At 40.3% G+C, this 22,472-nt stretch overlaps 1 protein-coding gene and 1 long non-coding RNA gene across 2 annotated transcripts in view; one reads left to right on the top strand and one right to left on the bottom strand.

The window, feature by feature from the left end:
* The first annotated feature begins 574 nt into the window (after nucleotides 1-574).
* Nucleotides 575-2,793, top strand: LOC135298141 (uncharacterized). Its single transcript, XR_010360131.1, has 3 exons — nucleotides 575-627; nucleotides 1,942-2,126; nucleotides 2,691-2,793. It is a non-coding gene; the product is annotated as an uncharacterized LOC135298141 (long non-coding RNA).
* Nucleotides 2,794-14,818: 12,025 nt separating this feature from the next.
* Nucleotides 14,819-22,472, bottom strand: part of NID1 (nidogen 1) — a 42,997-nt gene continuing 35,343 nt past the window's right edge. Inside the window, exons 16-20 of the mRNA XM_064413794.1 lie at nucleotides 21,581-21,752; nucleotides 20,657-20,814; nucleotides 19,530-19,653; nucleotides 18,195-18,307; nucleotides 14,819-16,723 (exon numbers count right to left, since the gene is read on the bottom strand). Coding sequence (XP_064269864.1) covers nucleotides 16,602-16,723; nucleotides 18,195-18,307; nucleotides 19,530-19,653; nucleotides 20,657-20,814; nucleotides 21,581-21,752 — 689 coding nt within the window. The 3' untranslated portion in view covers nucleotides 14,819-16,601. The remainder of the gene's footprint in view (nucleotides 16,724-18,194; nucleotides 18,308-19,529; nucleotides 19,654-20,656; nucleotides 20,815-21,580; nucleotides 21,753-22,472) is intronic.

Below are 22,472 nucleotides of genomic sequence, written 5' to 3'. Positions count from 1 at the left end.
GTTGAGGTTCATTCATAATGTCTTTGTTCAAGAAAACAGCAATTGCTGCAATATGTATTACTGATAGAAATGAACTAAACTCTAATTCAGTCCAGCTTTTCAGAATACTTTTTGTGAAGCACAGCACTCTCCAGGGAACCATAAACTAAAGACTGCGTAGAGGTTAGATGCCCTAATGCAGAGTCATCTCAGTAGCATGATAGCTGCTGAGAGCTCTTAGACAGATTAATAAAATGATAGCAGCTTCCTCAGAACAGCTTTTCTGCAATCACCCACAAAGTCTGTTGGGGACAGTGCTGTCCCAAAGGGTACCTCATCAGCATCTTTGGCCAGAGTATGGCTTGTCTCTTTGTTCTGCTGCTCTTTCAGTGGCAATGGCAAGAAAATGGTTTAATTCCCAGCTGGTTGTTAATCTTTCTTGTGTTCCATATTCTACTAACATTTTGCTTTCTGAGCCCTCTGTACGTCCTGATGCTACCAGTCAAATTGACGATCACGACAGGTTCTGCAGGGAGCGTGCCAAGTTCCATTCCTTTGTAGTCAAGGAATCACAGCAGAAGCTCTGCGGGTCCTAAACCTGCCCAGCTTCTCCCTGCTCCAAGCTCATCCTGGCTGCCCCTGCTTCAGGTTTGACAGGATCCCGGCTGTGGAAAGGCATTCTGTGTCCGTGCGCTACCACCTAGTGGCACCTACTGCTCCCGCACAGACAAATTCCCTGCAGCCTGCTGGGCTCCCACCCTTCATCTCCCGGTTTCTGGGTGAAGTCTGGAGAAAAGGGATTGCTCGTGCTGTGCCCCAGCATGGCTCCCGCAGCACCTTCGGGCTGATTGTGTCTCAGGTTTCCTGTGGTCAAGATGGTCCCGAGAGTCCTTATTTTTTTCCCCAGCCCGATGGTGAAAGAGAGTCGGAATTCTTCGGCTCTGGTTCACAAGGTTGTTTACTGTCTCTTATCTAAAACATTCGTTTTTGGACCCGCAGACCTGTCTTACAGGTCTGTCAGGGGCACACTGCCCACCCCCTGGCTGGTGTCTACATTTTATACTATGAGTTACATGTACTTTATTTATCATTATTTTCCAATACCTATCACTTATGTTAGACTGTCTACTTCTATTCTAAACCAATCCAAATGTGCCACCATCACCCAGAAGATGGAGGCTAGAGAGAAGAAGGAAGAAGGACAGGGCAATGCCAAAGTACTTCCATCTTGCCTCCTAGACCCCTATAGTAAAATCCCCAAAATTCCACTTTTCACCCTGTGATTAATTCATTATCACTCTGCTGAAACTTCTGTGATTTGTGATTCTTCATGCAAGGTTGGTAATTTGCTCCATGGGTTAGGATCGAAATCCCAAGTGTCTTTGGCTACCTGCCTGGACTCCCGAGCCCCCTGCCTGGGTCTCAGGCCATCCAGGGCACCCAGAGGTGTGTCCTGGGTTCTGACAATTGTGGTGTTACCCCAGCCCCTGTGAACAGCAGCATCAATTCTCAGCATTGCTCTCTTATCCAAACTGGCTGTCAGTCCCATGGAGAGCTCTGCCCAAAGCATCTGTTCCTCCTGCAGCACACAGGGCCAAATCTGTGTCTGAGCAGAGACCTTGAAGGGCTGCCTCAGCAGAACCTGCTGCTCTCTGGAGATCAGCTGCCCCTTCCAGGTTAAGTAGCAGCTGGGCTGTCGATCTGCCAGATGGATCCAAATGTCAAAGTGGCTCTGGTCCTTTTGGGCAAACTACAGTTGTGGCCATCAGCTGCCTAGGCAGACACCCCGTGCCTGCCATCAGGAGCAGCACCCTTCAGCCACTGCACACAACCAACACTACCCAGCTTGGGGAAAGGAAAGAAGGAAGGAAAAAGCAGACACTAGGGCACGCACGCCTTCAGCTGAAGAAGGGCTCCTTGTTTAACACAGCACCCTCAAAGTTGTTCTGCTCTTATTTCCAGGCCCTGCACTAGAAGTTGTGGAGAACACATTAGACTAAAGACGCTGTAACATTTTAACCATTACACATTTTTGAAGATTTGAGAATGCTATGTTTACTCTGATGCTATGCTGGCCCTGAGAAATCAGACAAGGGGTGCTTAAAAACACTCCCAAAAACACAGAGATGAAGAACCTCCCACAAAAAGTAAGTGCTGCTGTAAGACAAAATATTACATCTGATTCTGCTCCCTGATTTGTTAGTGTGAATATACCATTGCAGAGCACTCATATTTCATGCTGAGGCACGTGAGTACTGACCTTAAATATTTCCTCTGACTTAAATTCACCCTCTTTGCTTTTTTTTTTTTTTGCAGATTTTAGAGTTGAAAGTACAAAAGAAATGTTAATTATCCCACCAGCTTAAATATGTGGTGAAAACATGCAATAGTGCAGAACTCTATCTAACCTCAGCATTCTTTGGAAGAAAAGTAGACAATTCTTTACAAAAGCTCTTGACATTTTGTTTCAGTTGATTTTGCAACTTAGCAGTTTTTCATCAACAAAGGATCACAGCCCACTAGTTGGGGATTGCAGTGAGGAATGGGATGATTACTGTTTAGCAGTTCCGTGTGTAATGTATTTATAAAACTTCCTGTGGCCTCTCCTATGTATTTCTTGTCCTTGCTTCAAAAACATTCACAGGTTAGTTCTATCCTGGCAAAAGGCTGATTTTCTACTTCTCTACCTGTACTTTCACACTGCCTCCCAGGTTACCTCAGAAAAACCTTCCTCTTGCAAGTCACCAAACCCACCACTGGTACAATTTAAAGGAATGGCGTTCCCTAATGCATCCCGCTAACTCCCACCCAATAAATGAGGTAAGCACTGAAGACAAGGGACACAATTTTTACCTGGTTTCTGTTCATCTGGCCCAGCTCCAGCCTGCTGTTTGGGCTCACCTACCTATCACACATCTTGTTTAAGCCTGTAACCCTCCATGGATGGTGCTGTAATTTTTCTGATGTATTTATCTCACATGCATATACATATGGGCAAGAATTTAAATCAAACCACATTGACAAAGCTCCTCATTGCCTTGAGTTTGAGAACCTTTTCCTAGGCAGCAAAGGTATGCTAACAAAGCCTTTTCCCAATCATTAGTTTAGAGAAGGGCTGTGAAGGGTTCCATTTGTTTAAAGTGCAGAAGGGCCCAAAAATTTCCTCCATCTTCATGAGTCAGGACTTAGCCCCACAACCAGTGTGAGAGCTTGTTCATTCAGGAGTCTCTTGTGTCTAAGTGAGGAACAGACAGACTCACTGAGCAGGCAGCAGAGCTGTGGCTCATGACTGTCCCTGCCAGTGGAGCAGCCATCGTGGGCAGATCTGTGCAGCCTTTCTCCTCCTGCACCTCCTCACGTAAGAATAAGGCTGCATCTGCTCTAGTTCTGACAACTGGCAATTCTGTAGCTCTTGTCATACTCATGGTCTAAAGTTGATCCTGGCAACAAACCCATAGGGTGAGGAGTTCTTATTTTCCCAATTTTAGAGCAAAATAAATAAGCAAGTCACATTGCCTTTCTGTGTCAAAACTATCAACAGAAAAGGTTTGAATGCAGAGCTTTGTGTTTAAGCTTTAAATGTGGCATGCTCAGCACTCTCTTCCACACTTATCTTGCATAAGAACTAAGATACACAATATTTCTGAAACTGCCAATTATTTCTTTTCAAGCCTGTAAAAGTTTCACAATGCACAGCTTGCAATTCTGCACACCATTCAAGCAGAAAATGCACCCACAGGAGATCACAGAGCGCAGGAATCGGACAGACCCTTATCCAACCCCCAACAAATGCTGCAAAACTTTAACCCACATGATGACCCCCTGACCTCTAACTCTAACAGGCACTAACCACCAAACCTTTCTTCTCTCTAAAAACTTCTGCTCAGTAGGTGCTAATACTCTTAAATTCAGAATGGCTACTTTTAATCCATAATTGAAGTATGTTACTCGTATTTCACACCTGTGCCTTAAAACTGTTTCCCCAGGGCTGTTAGCTCTAATAAAGCACAGCTTCCCACAAATCCAAGTTCTTTCAAGTAACAGGGATTGCCAGCGACTGAGCTTCTCAGCCAAAAGCAGCATCAAAGACAACCTGCTAGAACTGCACAAAACCATGCAGCTGCCAGCAAGATTATGAAGGGAGGATGGGTTTAGGGCAAGATTCCTGATGATGTGCTGGAAAGAGAGAGAGATGGTGGTGGCTGGCTGTGTGAAAACCTGCTGCTGTGTAAGGCTGCTGGTGCATTGATACTTGCTAGGAATGTAGAGAAGGTCATTCACAGTGCTGGCAGCGAGTCTGGGCGCAGCGCTGATGGCCCCTGGGTGGTCCCACTGGATGAGGATGGGTTTTCACAGGTGCCTCAGGAAAAAGTGAGGGAGGAGAAAATTAAACACTGGGATGTTTAATACTTGATGCTGCAGATATTTTGTTCCTAGTGCTAATGGGACTGATTAAACCATTTGTGTTTCCTGTATAAAGGAATGTAAAGCCACATTTTAAGGCTGTAATTTTTAAAGTTATGCTTGAGCTATACTACATAAAGGTTTTGAATTTACTTCACGGGCTACAGGGATCTCAATTTCACATGTGGTTCATTTGAGACCCTGGATAAAGCAGGACAACATCTACTGGCATTTCTCATATAGGATTGTTGATGCAAGATCTCTCATTTCTTCTGCTTTTATGTGCATAACCTGCCTAACACATTTACTTCAAGACAGAGGTTAGTGTCTCAAATTTTCTGTGCAAAGCCTAAAGCTCTGGTAAAAGTTAAGGGTCTTTTCATAAAAGAGAATGAGATCCAGCTGTGAAGTTTCAAATTTCAGCTCCTCTTCAAACATGGAATTTGGACTGGAGTTCAGAGTTCCTAAATTGCACGTCCCTGTTTGGATGCTGTGAATTAGCTTGTCTGTTCTTTGGGACAGCTCTTTTTTGTTCTCAACAGATCTGTTATTAAATGCCAACTTAAGACATTTGGGCTTCCAAGCAGTGACCTTGCCTTTCACTTAGGTCTTGAAGAGAAAAGGATTGTCATACAACAAAGTAAAGGAAATACATTGCTAACAGGTGACATCTATTTCAGTTGGGAGACAGGTCCAGTGAGAAAGGCACAGACTTTGTATCAGCTTTCTGTGCTTGCAAGAAATATGTATTTTAGAGAGGAAAGGGATGAGTTTCAATTTTACTATTCTTCAATTTTACCTTATTTTGACAAATATTTATCCCTGAGACCTTGCAGACTTCAAGAGAGGAAAGTACCAAGAACTGTTCTCAGCTTTAGTAAGTACTAGCAGTACATAACAACTCTGAATAATGGAAGCTGAGATTTGTTCTTTGTTTTTAAATTGGGCTTTATTATGCTACAAAGAAACCAAGACAAGGAATCTACACTAACAGCCAAGAACCTCCACAACTCATCCATCATGCTGTGCTAGCCAACAGAAAATTAGTTACTCAATATCTTATTTATTTACAGTGTAGAAAAAGTAAAAAAAAAAAAGGGTAAATGGTACTAAAGCCTTAACAAATGCTTGTTTGCATAAACCATATCCAAAGTAAACACTAGAAAATAATTTCAAATGGTAAATACCCTCTTGAGGGCTGCAAATTACTAATAGATTATTTGACAAGAAGCTGACATTTAATTTCCTGAGTTTTTGAGTCAGTACAACAAGTAAATTTTTTGTCTGCGGACATGAAGATCTTCAGGAAGAACCTTCAGAGCACTGCGAGCATTTGAATAAATCCCAGAGGAAGAATCAATATGATTGCAATCAGATTATTTTTGATCTTCTGCCACTAGATGGTGTCCAGTTACCTGAGCTGTAACCACAGCTGCATTCATCATAAAACAACCTTCAGACTCGCTGAATCCTCGTGCTTACAGCTTTTGCTGATGTTTTGGGTAAGGTATTTGGAAGGGAGTTTTGGCTTTTCAAGTCTTACTTTTGATCTCTGTATGGTCTTTTAAATGGGAAAAGATGAAGTCTTTGATGAGGATTCTTGCATAAACAGAAGATATGAACTACAGAGCACCTTAACTGCAAGCCAGGGAATGTGAGCCAGGCTTGAGCAATGCAAAACATCTCTTCTAAAAGTAAGGGGGAGAACAAAAAGGAGAGTAATGCAAGGTCCAGAGGGCAAAAACCAGCACCACTGTCCAACTTAGTAAGCATCAAAGGACCATAAAAGTCAGTTTGAAGAAAAATGAAACCCTTCCTCTGTGTGTTGTGCAGCTTGGTATTTGTGGTGTTTTAGCCCTCCTTTGAGAGCTACTGCAGAGCGAATGAGAGGAAAGCTGCAAGAAAAAGAAAGGGTATGAGAGCTCGGAAGAAATGTGGGGTCCAGGCTTGAATGCGTAGAGGCAAAGAGCATTGTCTCTTTTTCCCGTGTAATTAAACACAAGGACGAACAGAAAACTGCAATCCTTCGCTCTGCTCCCAGATCTGTTAAAAAATAAGGCACCAGGGGGCCTCAGTCATTCACGAGCAAGAAAACCACATTAACTCTTTACTTGCTGAATTAGTACACTTTAAAGACCTCATTTAAACAAGAAAAGCAAGAGAGAGGCAACAGAAAAGGAGCATTAAAATTCAGCTAGGTAGAAAATTGCAATAAAATGACTAGAAAAGTGACTCGAGCTCAGTATTACTCTTTGCATCACAAGTTTGAAAGTATGATTTAGTGGTGGAAAAATAACAAATCCCCCTTACTGCTATCAAAATGGGGGATGGAGTGATTAAAAATTGAGTTTTTTAAAAGTGCATTTAAGTTTCTTTGATCAGCTCAGGTGTTGAGGGTGTTTGGAGCTACCTGTGCGGTTTGTGAAGGAAGTTTCAGTGATGAAACTCATTAGTTCAGGGCTATTTAGCCATAATTTGAGAGAGCCCTCTTTGAGCTTTTCCTCAGTGATACTGCACATACAAGCACAAAGCAGACTCTTATTCTATAAGAATATTACAAATCTGTGCACCCACCACAATTTTTTTTCACTGATGTCAGGTTGCATGTAGTCTCTCCCATACATCTGGAGCTTGTAACTTAGCACACTTGAAACCATTCAACAGCTGCCTGGCAATAAGATTCATTCAAAGTAACATTTTCTACAGAATAACTTAAATTTTACTTTCTTTTTTTTTCTCTAAAACACAAGAATTACAGCCATTTGAGTGCTGTAAGGAGACTGCATAGCAAAGTAATAGGGTTGTGGGATCCAATTACAAGCAGCCTAAAAAAAACCCCAAACATTCTCTGATGTCCAATCTATTTTCCATTTGAGGCAGCTGCAGCTGGATGCATCTTGGGAGTTCAAGGCAGCACACTGATCCAAGATACAAAGAATAAAACATTGTTCTCTTGCACAACTCTGGGAAACTTCTCAAGTCATGAAAACAAACAGAAAACTGTACTTTAAGGCTCTCCCTTTGGAATTAGTAACTTGCCTTACCACCTGAAATGCTGAATCAGAAATTAATGTAATTTAAATTATACTGGGCAGTTTTGCATTAAGAAAATTGCACCTGAGCCATGTGCAATTTTATGGCTAACTTGCAGATGATAAACTGTAGTTAGATGGCTATTTAGCTGATTATACTAATACAGCACTTAAAATTTAAAACTTTAGTTGTGTTTTACAGCTTGATGGTATACATTGGCAGTAAGGAATAAATTCTGAGGTTTGCCTGAAGACATACTGCACTCAGAAGTATTTTGCTGCTGAATGTTTCGGCATCTCATGACTGGACTCACTGTCTTTTAAACATTCCATGAGACCAATGGCAACCAAGAGCAGAACAAATGCAGAATCCAAAATACAGATATACAGAATGTAAGAGATCTCATCTCCAGCATAGCCTTCTATGATACAGCAATAGTTCTTAATTTTCCAAACCCATGATTACACTTCAGGTTTCTATATTAAAGAAATTATTTTGTTCATATTATGCCTTGTTAGTAATTGAAATTACAGAACTTTTAATTTAAATGTGTTTCATAAGGCTCCCTTTCCTATGACAACATTAATCCTGACTTCACTTCAACATAATATCAATCATTTGGATGAAGGTCCTTCTTGTCCTACTGATCTTTTGAGAAAACACTTAGCCCCCAACCTGCATTTGCAGCACTTGTATCTTTGCAGCAAATTCTGAGGGCTGTGCTCTTGAACTTCATGAACCAGGACTGCAGCCTGACAGGTGAGCTGCTGACCTGATATTTATGTTAATAGCCTTGCTTTTAGCCACCTAAATTTTGGAAATTTTCACATCCCACTAGTGAGTTTGAAGCTGCCGATATCGCCTTGTGCCAAATATTTATAAGCAGACAGTAATTTGGCACAGAATGTCTCTTGACACTGAATAACACAGCCATCAGTGCTCAGCGAATTGCACAAAAGGAATGAGAAGCAGATTCAGAAGGGGTCTTACTCATCATAGATGTGACACTGAGACTCTCATATCCTGTCCTGCACAGTCAGTCACTACAAGGTCCAAATTTCGCTTATATATATATAATTATATATATATATATATAATACCCAGCTTAATAGTTTGACTCTGTCTAGGGCCCAGCAGTACTTCAGAGCAAACATCTCTTTGAGTGTCTCACAGCACCCTTCCCAATAAAGCTCCCTCTAAGTACTCCTGCTTTCCTGTATCCAAAAGCCTTTCAGTGGCTCTTTGACAGTGGGAAGACTCCTGTGTTCATGTCAGTCCTCCTGAAGTTGAAGTTTGGTGGATTAATTCCCCTCTCACATGGGGTATGACTACAGCTCTCATTTTCCTGGGCTTCTCTCAGTTCTAGGGCTTCCAGGGGAGAAGGGTTGTAGCTCTAAGAATTCATTAGCTCTAAGAATTCAATTCAGGACCAGCATATGCACAAATAACACAAATTTTGTGTGCTGGAATAGGGCTCCTACAAGACAGAAATGCCAAGAGCCATGAAGAATAACATACTTTCAGAATGACCAGGAAAAGACACCAACTATCCCAGCTTCCAACATGCATACTCCCTAAAGGCAAGCTTAGTGAAGTGTTCTACCACCTAAAGAAAGGGCCTAGAACCAAACCCTTTTGGGAGAATGACAAGAAGCAATGGCCACTAGTCACATTAAAGGAAATTCCCATTGGGCTTGGACTTCAACATTGAAGTGGTTCAGGGCTGAAATTCTGTGCAGAGAGGCTGTTGCGTCTCCATCTTTGGGGATTTCAGAAGCTGACTGGACAAGGTCCTAAGCAATCTGCTCTTACATGGAAGTTGTACCAGATTTGAGCTGAAGACTTGACATGCTCCAGAACTTCCTTACAATCAAAATTTCTTTATGAATTTTCTAAGAATGCATATAGTTAACAAACTGGAGAAATAGTATCATGTGTGTTGTTATTTTATTTGCCTTTTGAAGCTAGGGTTATTGAGTGTCATGTGTATAAAACCTATGGTTCAAGAAGAAAAAATTATTCTGGATAAAATTCTGTGAAAGCAACTCTTCCTGTGTGTTTCTTAACTGTTGTACATTTGTTGCTTATTAAAACAATGTCTGAAGGAGGGCTTTATATATAAGAATATGCTCATTCTCCTTTTAAAATTCTTCATTAAAGTAAAAATCAAGCTCAAAATGAAAGAAATAGGAATTGCATAACTGCAGGAACATAAATTTGTCACAGCACCAGAGAATGAAAACAAAGCTAAATTTTCTTGCTCCACTAGTAATAGAATAATATTTCAGAACAAATGTGCAGTCTATAGAGGTTTTCAGACCATAATGTCATTTCTCACAGGGAGTCAATCTAACAGACAAAGTAAGAAACAGACAGACAAATAAGTGTACCACCAAGTTATCCTTGAAAAGCTTGGATTCCAGGGAACACACAATGAGGACTGAACTTTCACCGGGAGCACATAAATCCCACAAGAGAAGCAATTTCCTCCTTTCTGTCTTAATCAATGGGTAACATTAAAAACATGTTTACTGGCAAATTCCAGGCTCCAGGTCCATAAATTAATCAGCAAAACCTAGCAGAGAAATGGGTATCACAGGCAGCTAGGGTAAAGGACATGAAGAACACAGACATCTGTCATTACTGAAAGTTTTCCTGCTGTGACAGAGCACAGACACATCTGTCTGGAAGAGATACATCATGCCAAATGTTTTTGGCCCAGGACCAAATACACTTTATTTAATAGATAAAAGAGGCCATATCAGACGTCATCCTCTGACTTGTTAGTTGGGTGTAACAGTACAGAATCTAGCAGACATCCTAGCAATCCTAGTCAGGATTAGGCTGAAACACCTATAAAGCAAACCCAATGGGTTCTTCAGATTAAGGACAGATAAAAATGCCAGTGTGGCCTGTCAGTACAGAAATCTATCTACAGAAATTATATAAGCACAGAAATTTATTGCAGTATATCAGCCTTTTACTGTTTTCAAGAAATCAGTGCCATGGTTGCAATGTCACCTGGGAAGCAAAAGTCTAAAATCATCCTCTGCCTAGAAGAGGATGAAATGTTTGGTTTGCCATCTCCCATATGTGTATGTTTGAAATTACAACAGACTACTGAAAATAAATTATTAATTACAGTGTAATGCCTTAAAAATACTGAGATACATTTTCTCAAATTTAAATCACTAATAAGACAGCCTGTAATACAATGCAAGGGCATAAATCTCATGCTTCCAAATGCATCAACAGGGACCTCTGGATTCAAGTTGCTGAATAGGTTTACCAGCTTCTTAGCACACTAGTACTTTGCTGCTGTTTGGTCTTAAATGAGATCCCTGTAACACACTTGCTGTACAGTTAATGTGCACAGACAGTCATAGCTAGAGTACCTAGTCCTGAAAAAGGTGATGCAGGTGAGTATTAGTTGGGAGTACCAACTTGAGAGAGCAGCTGCACCATGAAAGGCCAGCAGTGGCTCACCAGGGCTGTGTCATATCCAGGGCTGTGTCAGAAATGAAGGAAGTTATGCTCAGCAGCCTGCTCTCCCTCTGGTTTGGAGCTGGATGGACTATTATTGTCTTCTGGCTTATCTGGTTAGGTGTCTTATCCGCATAAAGCAGGGAACAGAGATGTGAAAAACACCTCCTGCTCTTGGGTTTTGTCCTCAAACAGAACAGGGTCCGCAATAAACAGTGTCTGAAGTGCCTGGGATGGTATGGTTCTAGCGGGAAAGGAAGAGACTGGAAAGGTTTCTGAAATCCAGTGTAACACAGTTACTCTGTATCTCAGTCTCCCACCCAGCAGTTCCATGCTGAACTGACTGAAGACCTCAAACACACAGTACAACCACCACCTTGCTAATTGCTTACCCCACCTCCCAGATTTCACACACTTCTGCATCCACTGCCATAAAACCTTCACTTGCCTTCCACAATATTTTCCCTTTCACAATAACCCTGGGTAGTTCCTGGGAAGATTTCCCCAATGTTGCTGTGCAAGTTACTGGGTGAGATCCAGAGGCACCACGTGCCATGGCCCACTGACGTCTGTACAGCCAACCAATTGCCTCATGCCAAAGGCCCTGCACTACACAGCTCCTCTGTGTGCTTCCTGTGTGTTCCAGACACCCCACGGAGTAGGAAACACTGCCTGCTTGGAGTGAGCAATGCCACCACAAACCAAATGGATTCTGGTGAATACTGAAGACTCAGAAGCCAAAGGCTGAAACACAGCATATCCTGGTTATTTGTGGGAATGGCAGTTTGTCCCCATTCATCAGCTCCCGAATCCTTCTGGTCAAAAACTCCATTAAGTTACTGCAGTCCCATCTGCTTTGCCACAAAGCAGCAGGGAAGCTCACTCACTGCATTCCATTGCCAGCTGAGCCTTTTGTGTGTCAAGCAAAACTCCAGACTCATCAATATGTACATTTGTAGGATGCAATATACTGACCTTCCACCAATTTGACTGTTGTGCTGCCTTAAACTCATAAATAAAATAAAGGACAGACTTCAATTACACTAGCATTTAAACAAAGAAAGTGATTCAGTCAGTACATGAACAATCTCCTGCCACATCCACAGCTGGGGACTCAGGTTCTGGAGGTAATATTTGATTCTTACAGACAGGCCAAGCAGGGTTCTTCTCACAACTGTATTCCCTATAGCCATAGGTGTTTCACATCCTGCTGGCTTTTTGTTGTTGTTGGTTTGGTTTTCTTGTGTGGATTTTTGTTGTTGTTGTTGTTCTTTTCTTTCTTCCGCAGCAAATTCTTCAAGGAATATGTTGTGAAATACTACACAAAAGCCCCCAGTTTGCATTTAGCCATAGGTTAAACTGATGCGTTGTGACACTGCCATGGAGGGGCCATTATCCCCTAGTAATCATCTGTCGTTCTTAATCATATACTGACAAGTTAAAAATCTAATATGTTGTGACAAAACTGTGCAAGTGGATAACTGCAGAGTAAGCTGTTTGTCAGCCTGGAACAACACACTGGTCAGGATGCTGAGCTTCAGAAAGCCACACTGAATTTTCACCATGAGGAAAGTTATTTGCAAGTTAAAATGTGAGTAAAGTTGGGGTTTTCCAACTCCCTTCAGATGGAAAGGTAGCCAAACTATCTAATTAAGCCATAAGGAACCCACCTCCACTTTCAGTAGTTTCACTATTTTGCTACTATTACAAGATTGGCAAACATCATTAATAATCTTACCAGTAAGTATTTTCATGTGTGCTGGAAGATCTGAACAGATGCATTTAAGAAAACATTTAACTTACCTCTGGAATAGCTCTAGGAAGTATTTTTTCTTTTTTTTTTTTTAAACATTGAAGCAATTGTTCTTCATTCCTGGAAAACCTGGGACTCTACAGATTTTTGTAGCAAAAAACCCATGAACTGCAGTTACAATCTTCAATTGGAGACTGATATGACTACCAGTCCCAGCCTATTATAATAATAATAAAAATATAACATAATTTATTATAATAATAATAAAATATAACATCATAGTTTCCAGTATCTCTTTTAACCTCAAACATAATGTAAAAATATATCTGAAACTTGCTCCTGAGGCGAGTCTAGAACAGTTGAACAAGTAACAGTTAGAAAAAGGACAGTAGGTGAATTAGACCCTGGTCAGCAGGAGAAAACCCTGTCTTATAGGAAGATAGCATTACCTCTCTAAGGTTAGAAGAAGGAAACATTCACAAAAATTCACATTTTCAGCATCCAAAATACTTGTGAACTTTAAATGGAAAAACACGATAGACACAGAAAGAATATCCTCAAGTGGATAATGCTAAATATGTCATCAAAAGTTGACATTCTTGGCCAGACTGTGATTAAAATAAGGAACTCAACACCACTGATCATTTTTAGAGGCCAAAGATTCAATGAGAAAGCAGACAGATACAGGAATACAGAAGGCTGGAGTGCCAGCACACAGAGACCACCCAAGCACCAGCAGTGTAGCTGGCTATTCAAGGCCAGCCAGTTAACAAAAGGTGTGAAGAACACTTGAGGGAACTTCAGCAGAGGCTCATCCTCAAACAGCTCTATTGGGGGTTCTCTGCAAAGGCACCCTTTTTCTCTGCTTTAAAGCTGGGGCTCTCACCCTGGTCCTTGCCTGAGCTGTGCCATAGCCAGGCACCCCATTGATTCAGGTCCTGGCCAACTTCCCAGTGCGGCTGTGGGCTGGCCTCAGCACTGTGCACTTGGCTGGCAATCACTGATCCTGGTCACTATGCCAAAACTGATTATGATCTGTGATCCTGACTCAGTTTCCCAGCTTGACATAAGACCTACTCTTTCTACTGCAGAATTCCTTCGTGTTCTGGCCCCTGGCTCAACTCAGCTACCCTCACAGGCACTGTTTGCCTCACTTGGGGTCCATGGCTGGAAAAGCCACAGCTTCTACTGGCCTCCCTTCTCTGAGGGAACAGCTTTGCCCTTGCTGCACACTGGCATTGAGCTACAACAGTTGAAGTTAGCAACAAGCATTAGCTGAGAAACAAAACAGCACGTTAGAGCTTTTTAAAAGTTCATCATTTCTAGGGAATGGAATGCTGAAGTTTTGCAAACTGCCACATCTATACCACCGACATGGATCTGCTGAAGCTTCTCTTCATTTAGTGCTGCTACCTACTCCCAGACATGATACCTGATTTCCTTAGGCTAAAATCTCAGTCCACAGTAATACTGTTTCCCTCTTTCTGCTACAGACTACTCAGAAGCTCACACATCAATACTACAAGTTCTGCTGAGGTATATTTTCCTTGACATCTTTGTCATTGCTGATTGATTTGCACAGAATTAGCTGACTAGTGTTTAGTCAGTTAATAACCATCATAACGCATGAAGAGAACATTGTGTTGATTCAAATTAAAAAAAAAAACAACCATAAATCAGTGCATAGAGTCTAATTCCATGTGCAGTCCCCAGAACAGATCACCAACAATCTCCTACTATAACTCCAAATGCCACCCTTTTTATCTTAGTAGTATTCTCCTCGCAAAGCACCCTGTCACCTAGAAACCCAGTACCATTTGAGCATAGGGATAAATTCCACCCCTTTTTATTCTTGTCCTTGTTCTATATTTTCACTGTTAAAAGTCTGAAGTATGGGATAACTGAATTATGCTTACTTGACAAAGGTAAACAAGAATTTATAACCAGCAAAAAGATTCAGCCAAAACAATCTGAACTGAAGGCCATACATTCTTTAAGCACTCTTCTGTATTTGTTTTGAAGTATCCTACTGCTTCCAGAATGCAAAGCCCCAACAGCAGTTTTTTCCCCCTGTGATGCTGCATCTCAGAAGAGAAGTACCATCACCAGATATGAGTTAGCTAAAACCCAGAACACAAAAAGAAAATATATTTGAGACACCACATATCACTTTCTTCTGTAGGCACGACATTATTTTTTATAGAAAATAAAAACCAACCATTTTTATTGACTGTACTGTAGATATCTGTACAGAGTGTAAACTTTAATATTTCACCAGATATGTGAATACTTCTGGAGAAAGAGTTATCAAGCACCTTCATTTCAACAAATTTTTGATATTTACAGTAAGACATACCTGATTAGGTGTATGAATAGAATGAATTAAAAGTTATAAAAAGTTACACAAAAAGATCTTTAAAATGTTTATATGTTTTGTTATTTTATGATAAATATACAATTAAAGAGGAAGATGTCACACAGTTAAGACTCAGAATTGGCTCTGTTTAAAACTGTCACTGTTGTGTTTGAAGAGGGAGTGAGGAAATGGGGACATTAGCTTACTGCTCTGATCATGACACACAGTGAAATGTGCTCTGGCAGGAGCCTCACAAGCCCTGTTTTGTTCTGCCACAGGTTGGTTTGCAGGCAAGCTTCCTTCCCACCACACAGAGGGGAAACCAAACTTCACTTCCAGATTTATTCTGCTAATTTGACATATAAATGCATATAAGTATGCATTTAGATTTCCCCTCTCCAAACTTACTGATGATGATGAAAACATCAACTTCTCTTTGATTTTCAGAACACTATATTTGCTGTTACTGAACACTGGCACAAGGCATCACCATATTTTTTTTCTTTTAAGCACCAGACCAGAGGTGAGCTTTCTGAAAATCAGATTTTAATTGCCATTTTCTTATGGTCTATAAAAAGGCATGGCATGGTTTGCTAAAGAAGAAAGATTGCTAAGATAGAATTAAGAGACCAGTTTGAGGCTTATAGGATCAAACATAGAAATACTATTTTAAAACCTCTCAGAAAACAAATGTGACTATCTCTTTAAAACCACTTGTCTCCCAATGAATCAACATCCATTCTTTGATGGCTTATCAGCAATTGTTCAAAATATCTAAATTTTGTTTAGTGGATTTTAGGGAACTACTCAGGAATCCACCTCAAACAGAAGGAAGAGAAATCTCTTAAAACCTAACAAAAACTTCAAACATATCCACTAAACAGTGTTGATTATCTATAACAAATCGTGTGCTGTAGAAAAGGGTCACATGAGCCACGGTGAGAATTATAATTCTTACAACACTTGGATAAAGTACTTCTGTAGTACAGAAGCCAAAAGTTGAGATTCAAGTTTTTGAAGTGGAAGGACTGGTAGTGAGATGGAATGTGCTTGGGCAGTAAATATGTGCTGTTATTGGGTATTCCCTCTCATCTGTTCAACCTTGGGACCCCCTGATTATTTCTCAGCTAGAGATAAGTCCTGCCACATGGGCTAACCATACCACTTCTGCAGAAAACTGCTGCTCACTCCAAGGTACAATTCAGTCTCAGGATCTGAGTAGTTCCATTCTTGTTACTCTGTTCCCTGTTTTGTTAGTTCAATTTTGCCAAGAGAAACATCCTCCTTGTCTGGGGCAGATGCAACTAAGGCCTCCACATTTACCTTTAAAAGCAAAGAGATAATTTTACAAGGAATAGGGTGAATTTGGATCCAACCTGGGCAGCTCTGTCTTACTTAACTGCTACAAAAACAGCCTCTGTGTGTGTGTGTGTGTCTGTGTGTGCGCGCGCGCGTGTGTCTGCATAGGTGCATTGTGGCTTGCTGTCAGCAGCATGCAGCACTTATCTTTAGGGCCTGATTGTGTTGATAGGAGTGAATTGTTTACAGCACATTTCCAAAAGGTGTCTGCTGCTCTAAAGCTTATTTTAATGCTCAGTTTCTTTCTATACAATCTACTCCAACTGTGTTGTCAGGGCAGCGGCAAGTACGGCCTCCTGGGGTAGCCAAGCAGAGATGAGTACAACCACCATTATTAACTGAACAGTAGTTATGTCCTGCAAAAAAAACAGAGATGCAAAACCTTAGAGAAAAACAAATGCAAACCCACAATAAAATCTGAAACAGACATGTTCAAGAGGCATTAAGATTTATGACTACACTAGGGAAACAAGCCATAATGAGATTAGGAGGGGAAGAAAACTATGCTTTGGGGAGATAAGAGTCACCGTATCCCTTGTGTCAACTTGACATTCACATGAAAGAAAGAACAAGATATCAGAGTGAAAGAGGCAACATGAATCAAGCGGGCTGTTCCTAAAATACCCTCCATAAACTGGCCACATGGTCACAGATACCAGAATGAAGAGAAGTGAGTGAGTAAATAAAGAAGTGCAATGTGGGGACAAAGTCCAAAATGCTACAGAACATCATCCTCAAATACCAAAAGACAGAGGAATGATCCATGAAAACAAACACAAATGAACTGGATGAACTGGGTGGTTGGGAAAGTGTTAACATTAAAGAGTGAAATGAAAGAGAAACCAGAGCCAGAAGCAATGGATCAGAGAGGAAACTCATCCATCCAGAAAACCACTTGAAACAGACATAAGACATAGAAAGAAATTACACCAAGATTCTGAAAATTATAGGTATAAGCATATACTCATAGCACACAATATTGTTAAATTTTACACTCTCTACCAAAATGGATCAGTGAATTAACTAGTAAAAACAATATAACTGATTTCTTAATTATGACATTTGTATGTATTTTTAAGCTCTGAGCCAAAACCTCCACTAAATTGTTTTTTATTGCATATATTGAGTAATTTGAAGAGAAACTATTCTAAGGGTTTTTTTTAGTCTCAAAGTAAAAATAGCACAACTCCTATAATTCCAGCCGTATTGCAATAAAAAACAGTAAATGCTTCTGTGATTTGCTAAGAACAATATAACTGCACAGTGATACTGCTTCACAAAAACCAAGTTATATTTCAAGGGTATCAGCTTCCTCTCTTCCTCTTTTCAATAGCATATCTGGAAAACTTCACATTCAACAGAGCAGGAGGGCCAGCTCAGTCCAGCCACACTACCACCTGCTGTTTTCTGAGCATTCCATTTTGAAAAACACTGGATCTTATTAAAGTCATCTGGAAGACCATAATATTTCTGTAGTTTAAATTTAATAACTGAATAAGGCCCTAGCCATGAATAAAGCATTCAATTTAGAAGATGATACATTAGCATTTCTGCCAGGTCAGATACCCATCTTAATCATACACATCCTTTCACAAAGGGTAGAACAGACCCCTTCTCCCCTTCTATTCCTGGTTTCATGTGGGAACTACAACAACTGCTTTAATGGAAAATAAACTAGGGGGCTTTTAATTTCTTACTAAACAGAAATCTAAGCACTAACCCAAATCTTCACTACCCAAATCAGCTTATAAATGGGAACTGCTACTAAGTTCATTTATACAGTAAGGTGTTATACAGCTGTAAAAACTCAAGAATCATCTGAATTACCTCCTGGGCACTGAGCAAAGGCTGTGGTGATTCCATAGAGTCGTGAGCGCTTGTGAGGCTGGAAGTTATCATTTTCTAATGAAATCGTGCGATCCACTGCTACGACAGCATCCCTGCCACACGCAGAAGAAAATATACAGAAGTGAGATGAAGGTGAAAGTATAGGGGAAAACAAAACAACACAACAAAAAGCCCCCCCTCACCCCCAAACAACAAAAACCCAACCAACCAGTCAAAAAAACAAAACAACACCAAAAGTGGAGAAAATTTGAAGTTGCTTCTTTTTTATAATTAGGAAGAGATACCAGAAGTAAAATCCCCCAAGACATCACCTTTCCTGGACAAACCTAGTATGTGATGACCTTTACTCTAGGCAGCTAAGAAATTTATCAGGGAGACACCTTAATATTTTTGAAGGTACTTCCAGTACAGGACAGTGTCCTTCTACAGGAGGGATGCATGTGTTGGTAGTTTTGGCACATTTTTCACATTCTGCCCCTCTGACAAGTATTGTGGTATAGCTGACATTGCAGCTATTAAGCATAACAATTATGGAAAATGATGTGTTTTAGCTGGAGCCTGATCTCCAGAAGGAATACAGCTAGTCACAAGCAATCCTTCCTTCCTTCCTAAGTATAAAAGGGCAGTCAAGTGACAGACCTGTAGCACGCTGTTCCTCAAGCCTGTTCTAGAATAGCACTTCCCAGATGTTAGTTTCTTACTTGGAAATTCTCACACAGTAATAGCTACTACTGCTGCTGCAATTGATAGAGGCATTTGGGTAAGAGTTTGCTGATAGAGCCCATAAAACCATTTACATCAAGTAAAAATATTTATTTTAAAATGCAGGGACTGAATTTTTTTTCCCAGAAGTTAAAGCAAACCTCTAAGTCTTATTCATATGGCAACATTTTAGAGCATTTACAATAAAGAAAGTGTCATCAAGACAGTGAACTTTTTTTTCCTTATGTTTGATTGAACACTCATATAATATAGGGCATAGAAAGCTAAGAGTGATGAAATGTCTGCCCTCTACAATGCAGCTGCTGTAAGAGAAACAAGTTACTGCCCACTCCTTTCCCAAGAATGTTCAGTGTTAAAAGCATTTTCTTCAAGGACAAATCACTATGCTAAAAAATGAAGACTCAGTTAACTGGCAGCATCAATAGGTCAACTCTACATAACCACTCCACCCTGCATCAGCTATTGCCAGGAAAGCAACAAAACAGGAATGTGTGAGAGGTCAAGCATGAGAAATGTAGTATATACGTCAGCTTCTACCGGGGAGAAAAAAAAGATAAAAGTAGTCCATAATTTCCTTAGCAAATAACATACCTTCTCCAGTCTGTATAGTATAAATTCTTCCCATAGCTTGTAACACCAAAAGGATACTGAATCCCTTCAACAATCTTTCGTCTACCAAGCTGATTAGGGTTCATGCATTCCAGCCTCTTGGTACCTGGATGTAGTGAAACAATTAAGCCTTTGAATCAGAACAAGAGAGATCTCATCAGGGATGAAAGACAAGCACAAATATGCAAGCATGAACAGGGTGGAAAGTCCTGGAAATCTTTCAGTGTGCTGCTTAGTCAAAGCCTTCCCCCATGTCACATGTGTGCATGTGCCAAAAACTGAACATGTACTGAATGTACATGAATGACTGTATGAACAAATACTCCAGTGCTAATTCTACCACACCAGAGAAATTAAAGAAACACAGATGTCCCATGCAGCCATGGCCAATGCTCACAAGCTGAGATTCCTGCTATGGATTCCAGAATCCTCAGGTTGGTGTGGAAGAGAGAAAGTAACTAGAGATAGCAGAAGGAGATATATTTCAAGGTTAGAGAGAAGAGAGCTTTATCATTTTAATTCATCCAAAATTTGAAAGGTGACTTGAAGTGTAAAAACACCTCCACAGGAAGACATCCCTGCCAGAATCTACAGGGTGAAAGACAGCAAGATCTCAAAAGATAAAAATTAAATGAGAATTAAAAGCACACTTTCCCCCCACCACCCACTGTCATAAAACTAACAATGAGTTTGTGGCAGAACTTTGATCCTTTGATCTTTTGTGTGCATTGCTTTTTCAAGACTTGCTTCCATCAAATATAAGCCAGACTTGGCCTCAGGTTACAGGCCTTAAAACAATAGTGCCAGGATGACATTCTGTAAGGCAGATTAGATAAATCTGTGGTTTTACCTAGTCTTAAACCAAGAGCTTCTAAGAAAGCCCTAAGCACTACCTAAAAAGTTAGCCACATACAAGACACATAGACATAGATCTGTTCCATTTCTAGAAAGTTTTGTCATCAGAATTGAAATCCTTCAGCTTGCACACAGTCTCATGTGAATAGCAACGAATAAATCATTAAAGCCAGAAGCTATGGCTGTGCATAATTTCAGGATTGGACATACTTACACTACTACTATTACAAAGAAATATTTTAGCTCTCCTTTACCTGCATCTACCCAGCACAGCATTGAGGAATAAGGATCAAATGTCAGTCCATTTGGTAACCCAAGATCATCTTTAACAAGAATTCTTCTGTTTGTGCCATCCATATATGAAGTTTCAATTTTAGGAGCTTCTCTGTTCCAGTCAGTCCAGTACAAGTTTCTTAGGAAGAAGAAAAAGGCTAGAGTTATGACAGGGACTTATCTCAAAAATTGTTGTAATTAAGAAAGTGCTAAGAACACAAAAGTAACACACAGCCCCTAAATAATTTAAATAAATAATAAAAGCCATATTGCACTTTGACATAGAAGTCAAAAAAGTGTAGTAAAAGTGTAGCAAATATGCTTCCATTAAAAACAAAAGGAGCAAGCACAGACGTAGGAAGAAATGCTTTCCTTCCATTGTTTAGCTTATGATCAAAATGTCAGCCAAAGACAGTACAACAGTTCTGAGGGCCATTCAAAACGTACATCTACATTTCGAGTTCTTCATTTCACTTCCCATCATGTCTGCTCAGGCTAAAGCAAGAGTATTTGCATATATTTGGGGCCCATTTGAAACTATTTTTCTTTTCAGTGTACCAAGTGAGCAACACACAATGGAATCAGAGCAGTTTATCCTCAGCAGAGATCCCCAGAGAGGGCCATTAACTCTCTAATGTTTTATTATTAATAGCCATTTTTTAGTGGTCGGATTTTTTTCCTTGGAGGTACATTCTGTGCCTAAGAATATGCATAGCCTCTCAACGGCAACTTTGTTGTTTACTCCTTAACACACACACAATTTACTATAAGATGGAAGTCCATGATGCTTGACCTGAACCCAGAGCCTTACTCCATCACTGGGGCTCTGCATGGAACATAGGTCATTAAATAACCAGATAAATAACAACAAGCTTTGCACATGTTTCTTGACAACACATCCATACCCTCTCACAGGATCCAAAACAATTGCTCTGGGGTTCACCAAACCAGTGTCAAAAAGGATGCGACGCTGCCGCCCATCCAGCCTGGCCACTTCTATTCTATCCAGCTGAGAGTCAGTCCAGAAGATGTTGCGACCTAGATGATCTACAGCTATCCCTTCAGGGCTTCCCAAGTCTGCAGGAGGACAGAGAAAAACATTCCTAGGCATTATATTTATTCCCAATACACTCTGCCAGCCTCAGTGCTGCATAAGGATAACCTTTAAGAGAGATAAGTTTTCTTCAGTGTTCTGACTGTGGTCCAACAAAAGCTACTTTATATCAATTGGAAGAGGAACATACATTTTATATCAAAGTTTAAATACACGAAACTCTCATAAAGACCTAAAATGAAAATGGCGGAACAAACTCACCACACAAAGAAGTTGTACTTGGAGGAGCAAACATAGAAGAAGTTTATAACAGAGAAAGTAAAGCAGATAGTGTCAAAAATCTTATTCTACCATACTTAGAAGGCCATAAAATGGATTTTATAACCCTTAATAATTCTCCTTCTTTAGTACCAGCATACACAGCACCCCTCTGACAACTGAATTTATGCTAAGTGATGCAACAATTAAACAAATCAAACTCTAAAGACTAGTGACAATGACATTAAGTAACTGATGCAATCTAGATCCAGGTCTTCGTTTCTGCAGAGCTATTCTTTTTGGAACACACTTTAGCACAGCATGAGCACAGTTTTTCTTGGACAGTTACTTGTTCCAAAAGCAACAGGAAATAGCAGATAATGACCTTAATGCTCTAGCATCAGTAATTTCTAACTTGGATGCAGGATGCAGAAAAAAAAAAATAAAGCTTAATTCAGCCACTATGAGAAACTGCTCTGTTTTTT

This window comes from Passer domesticus, chromosome 3 (assembly GCF_036417665.1).
Source record: "Passer domesticus isolate bPasDom1 chromosome 3, bPasDom1.hap1, whole genome shotgun sequence".
In the NCBI taxonomy this organism is placed as follows: Eukaryota; Metazoa; Chordata; class Aves; order Passeriformes; family Passeridae; genus Passer; species Passer domesticus.
Note: the sequence above shows the minus strand (reverse complement) of the source record. Positions and strands in the feature narration are given on the sequence as shown.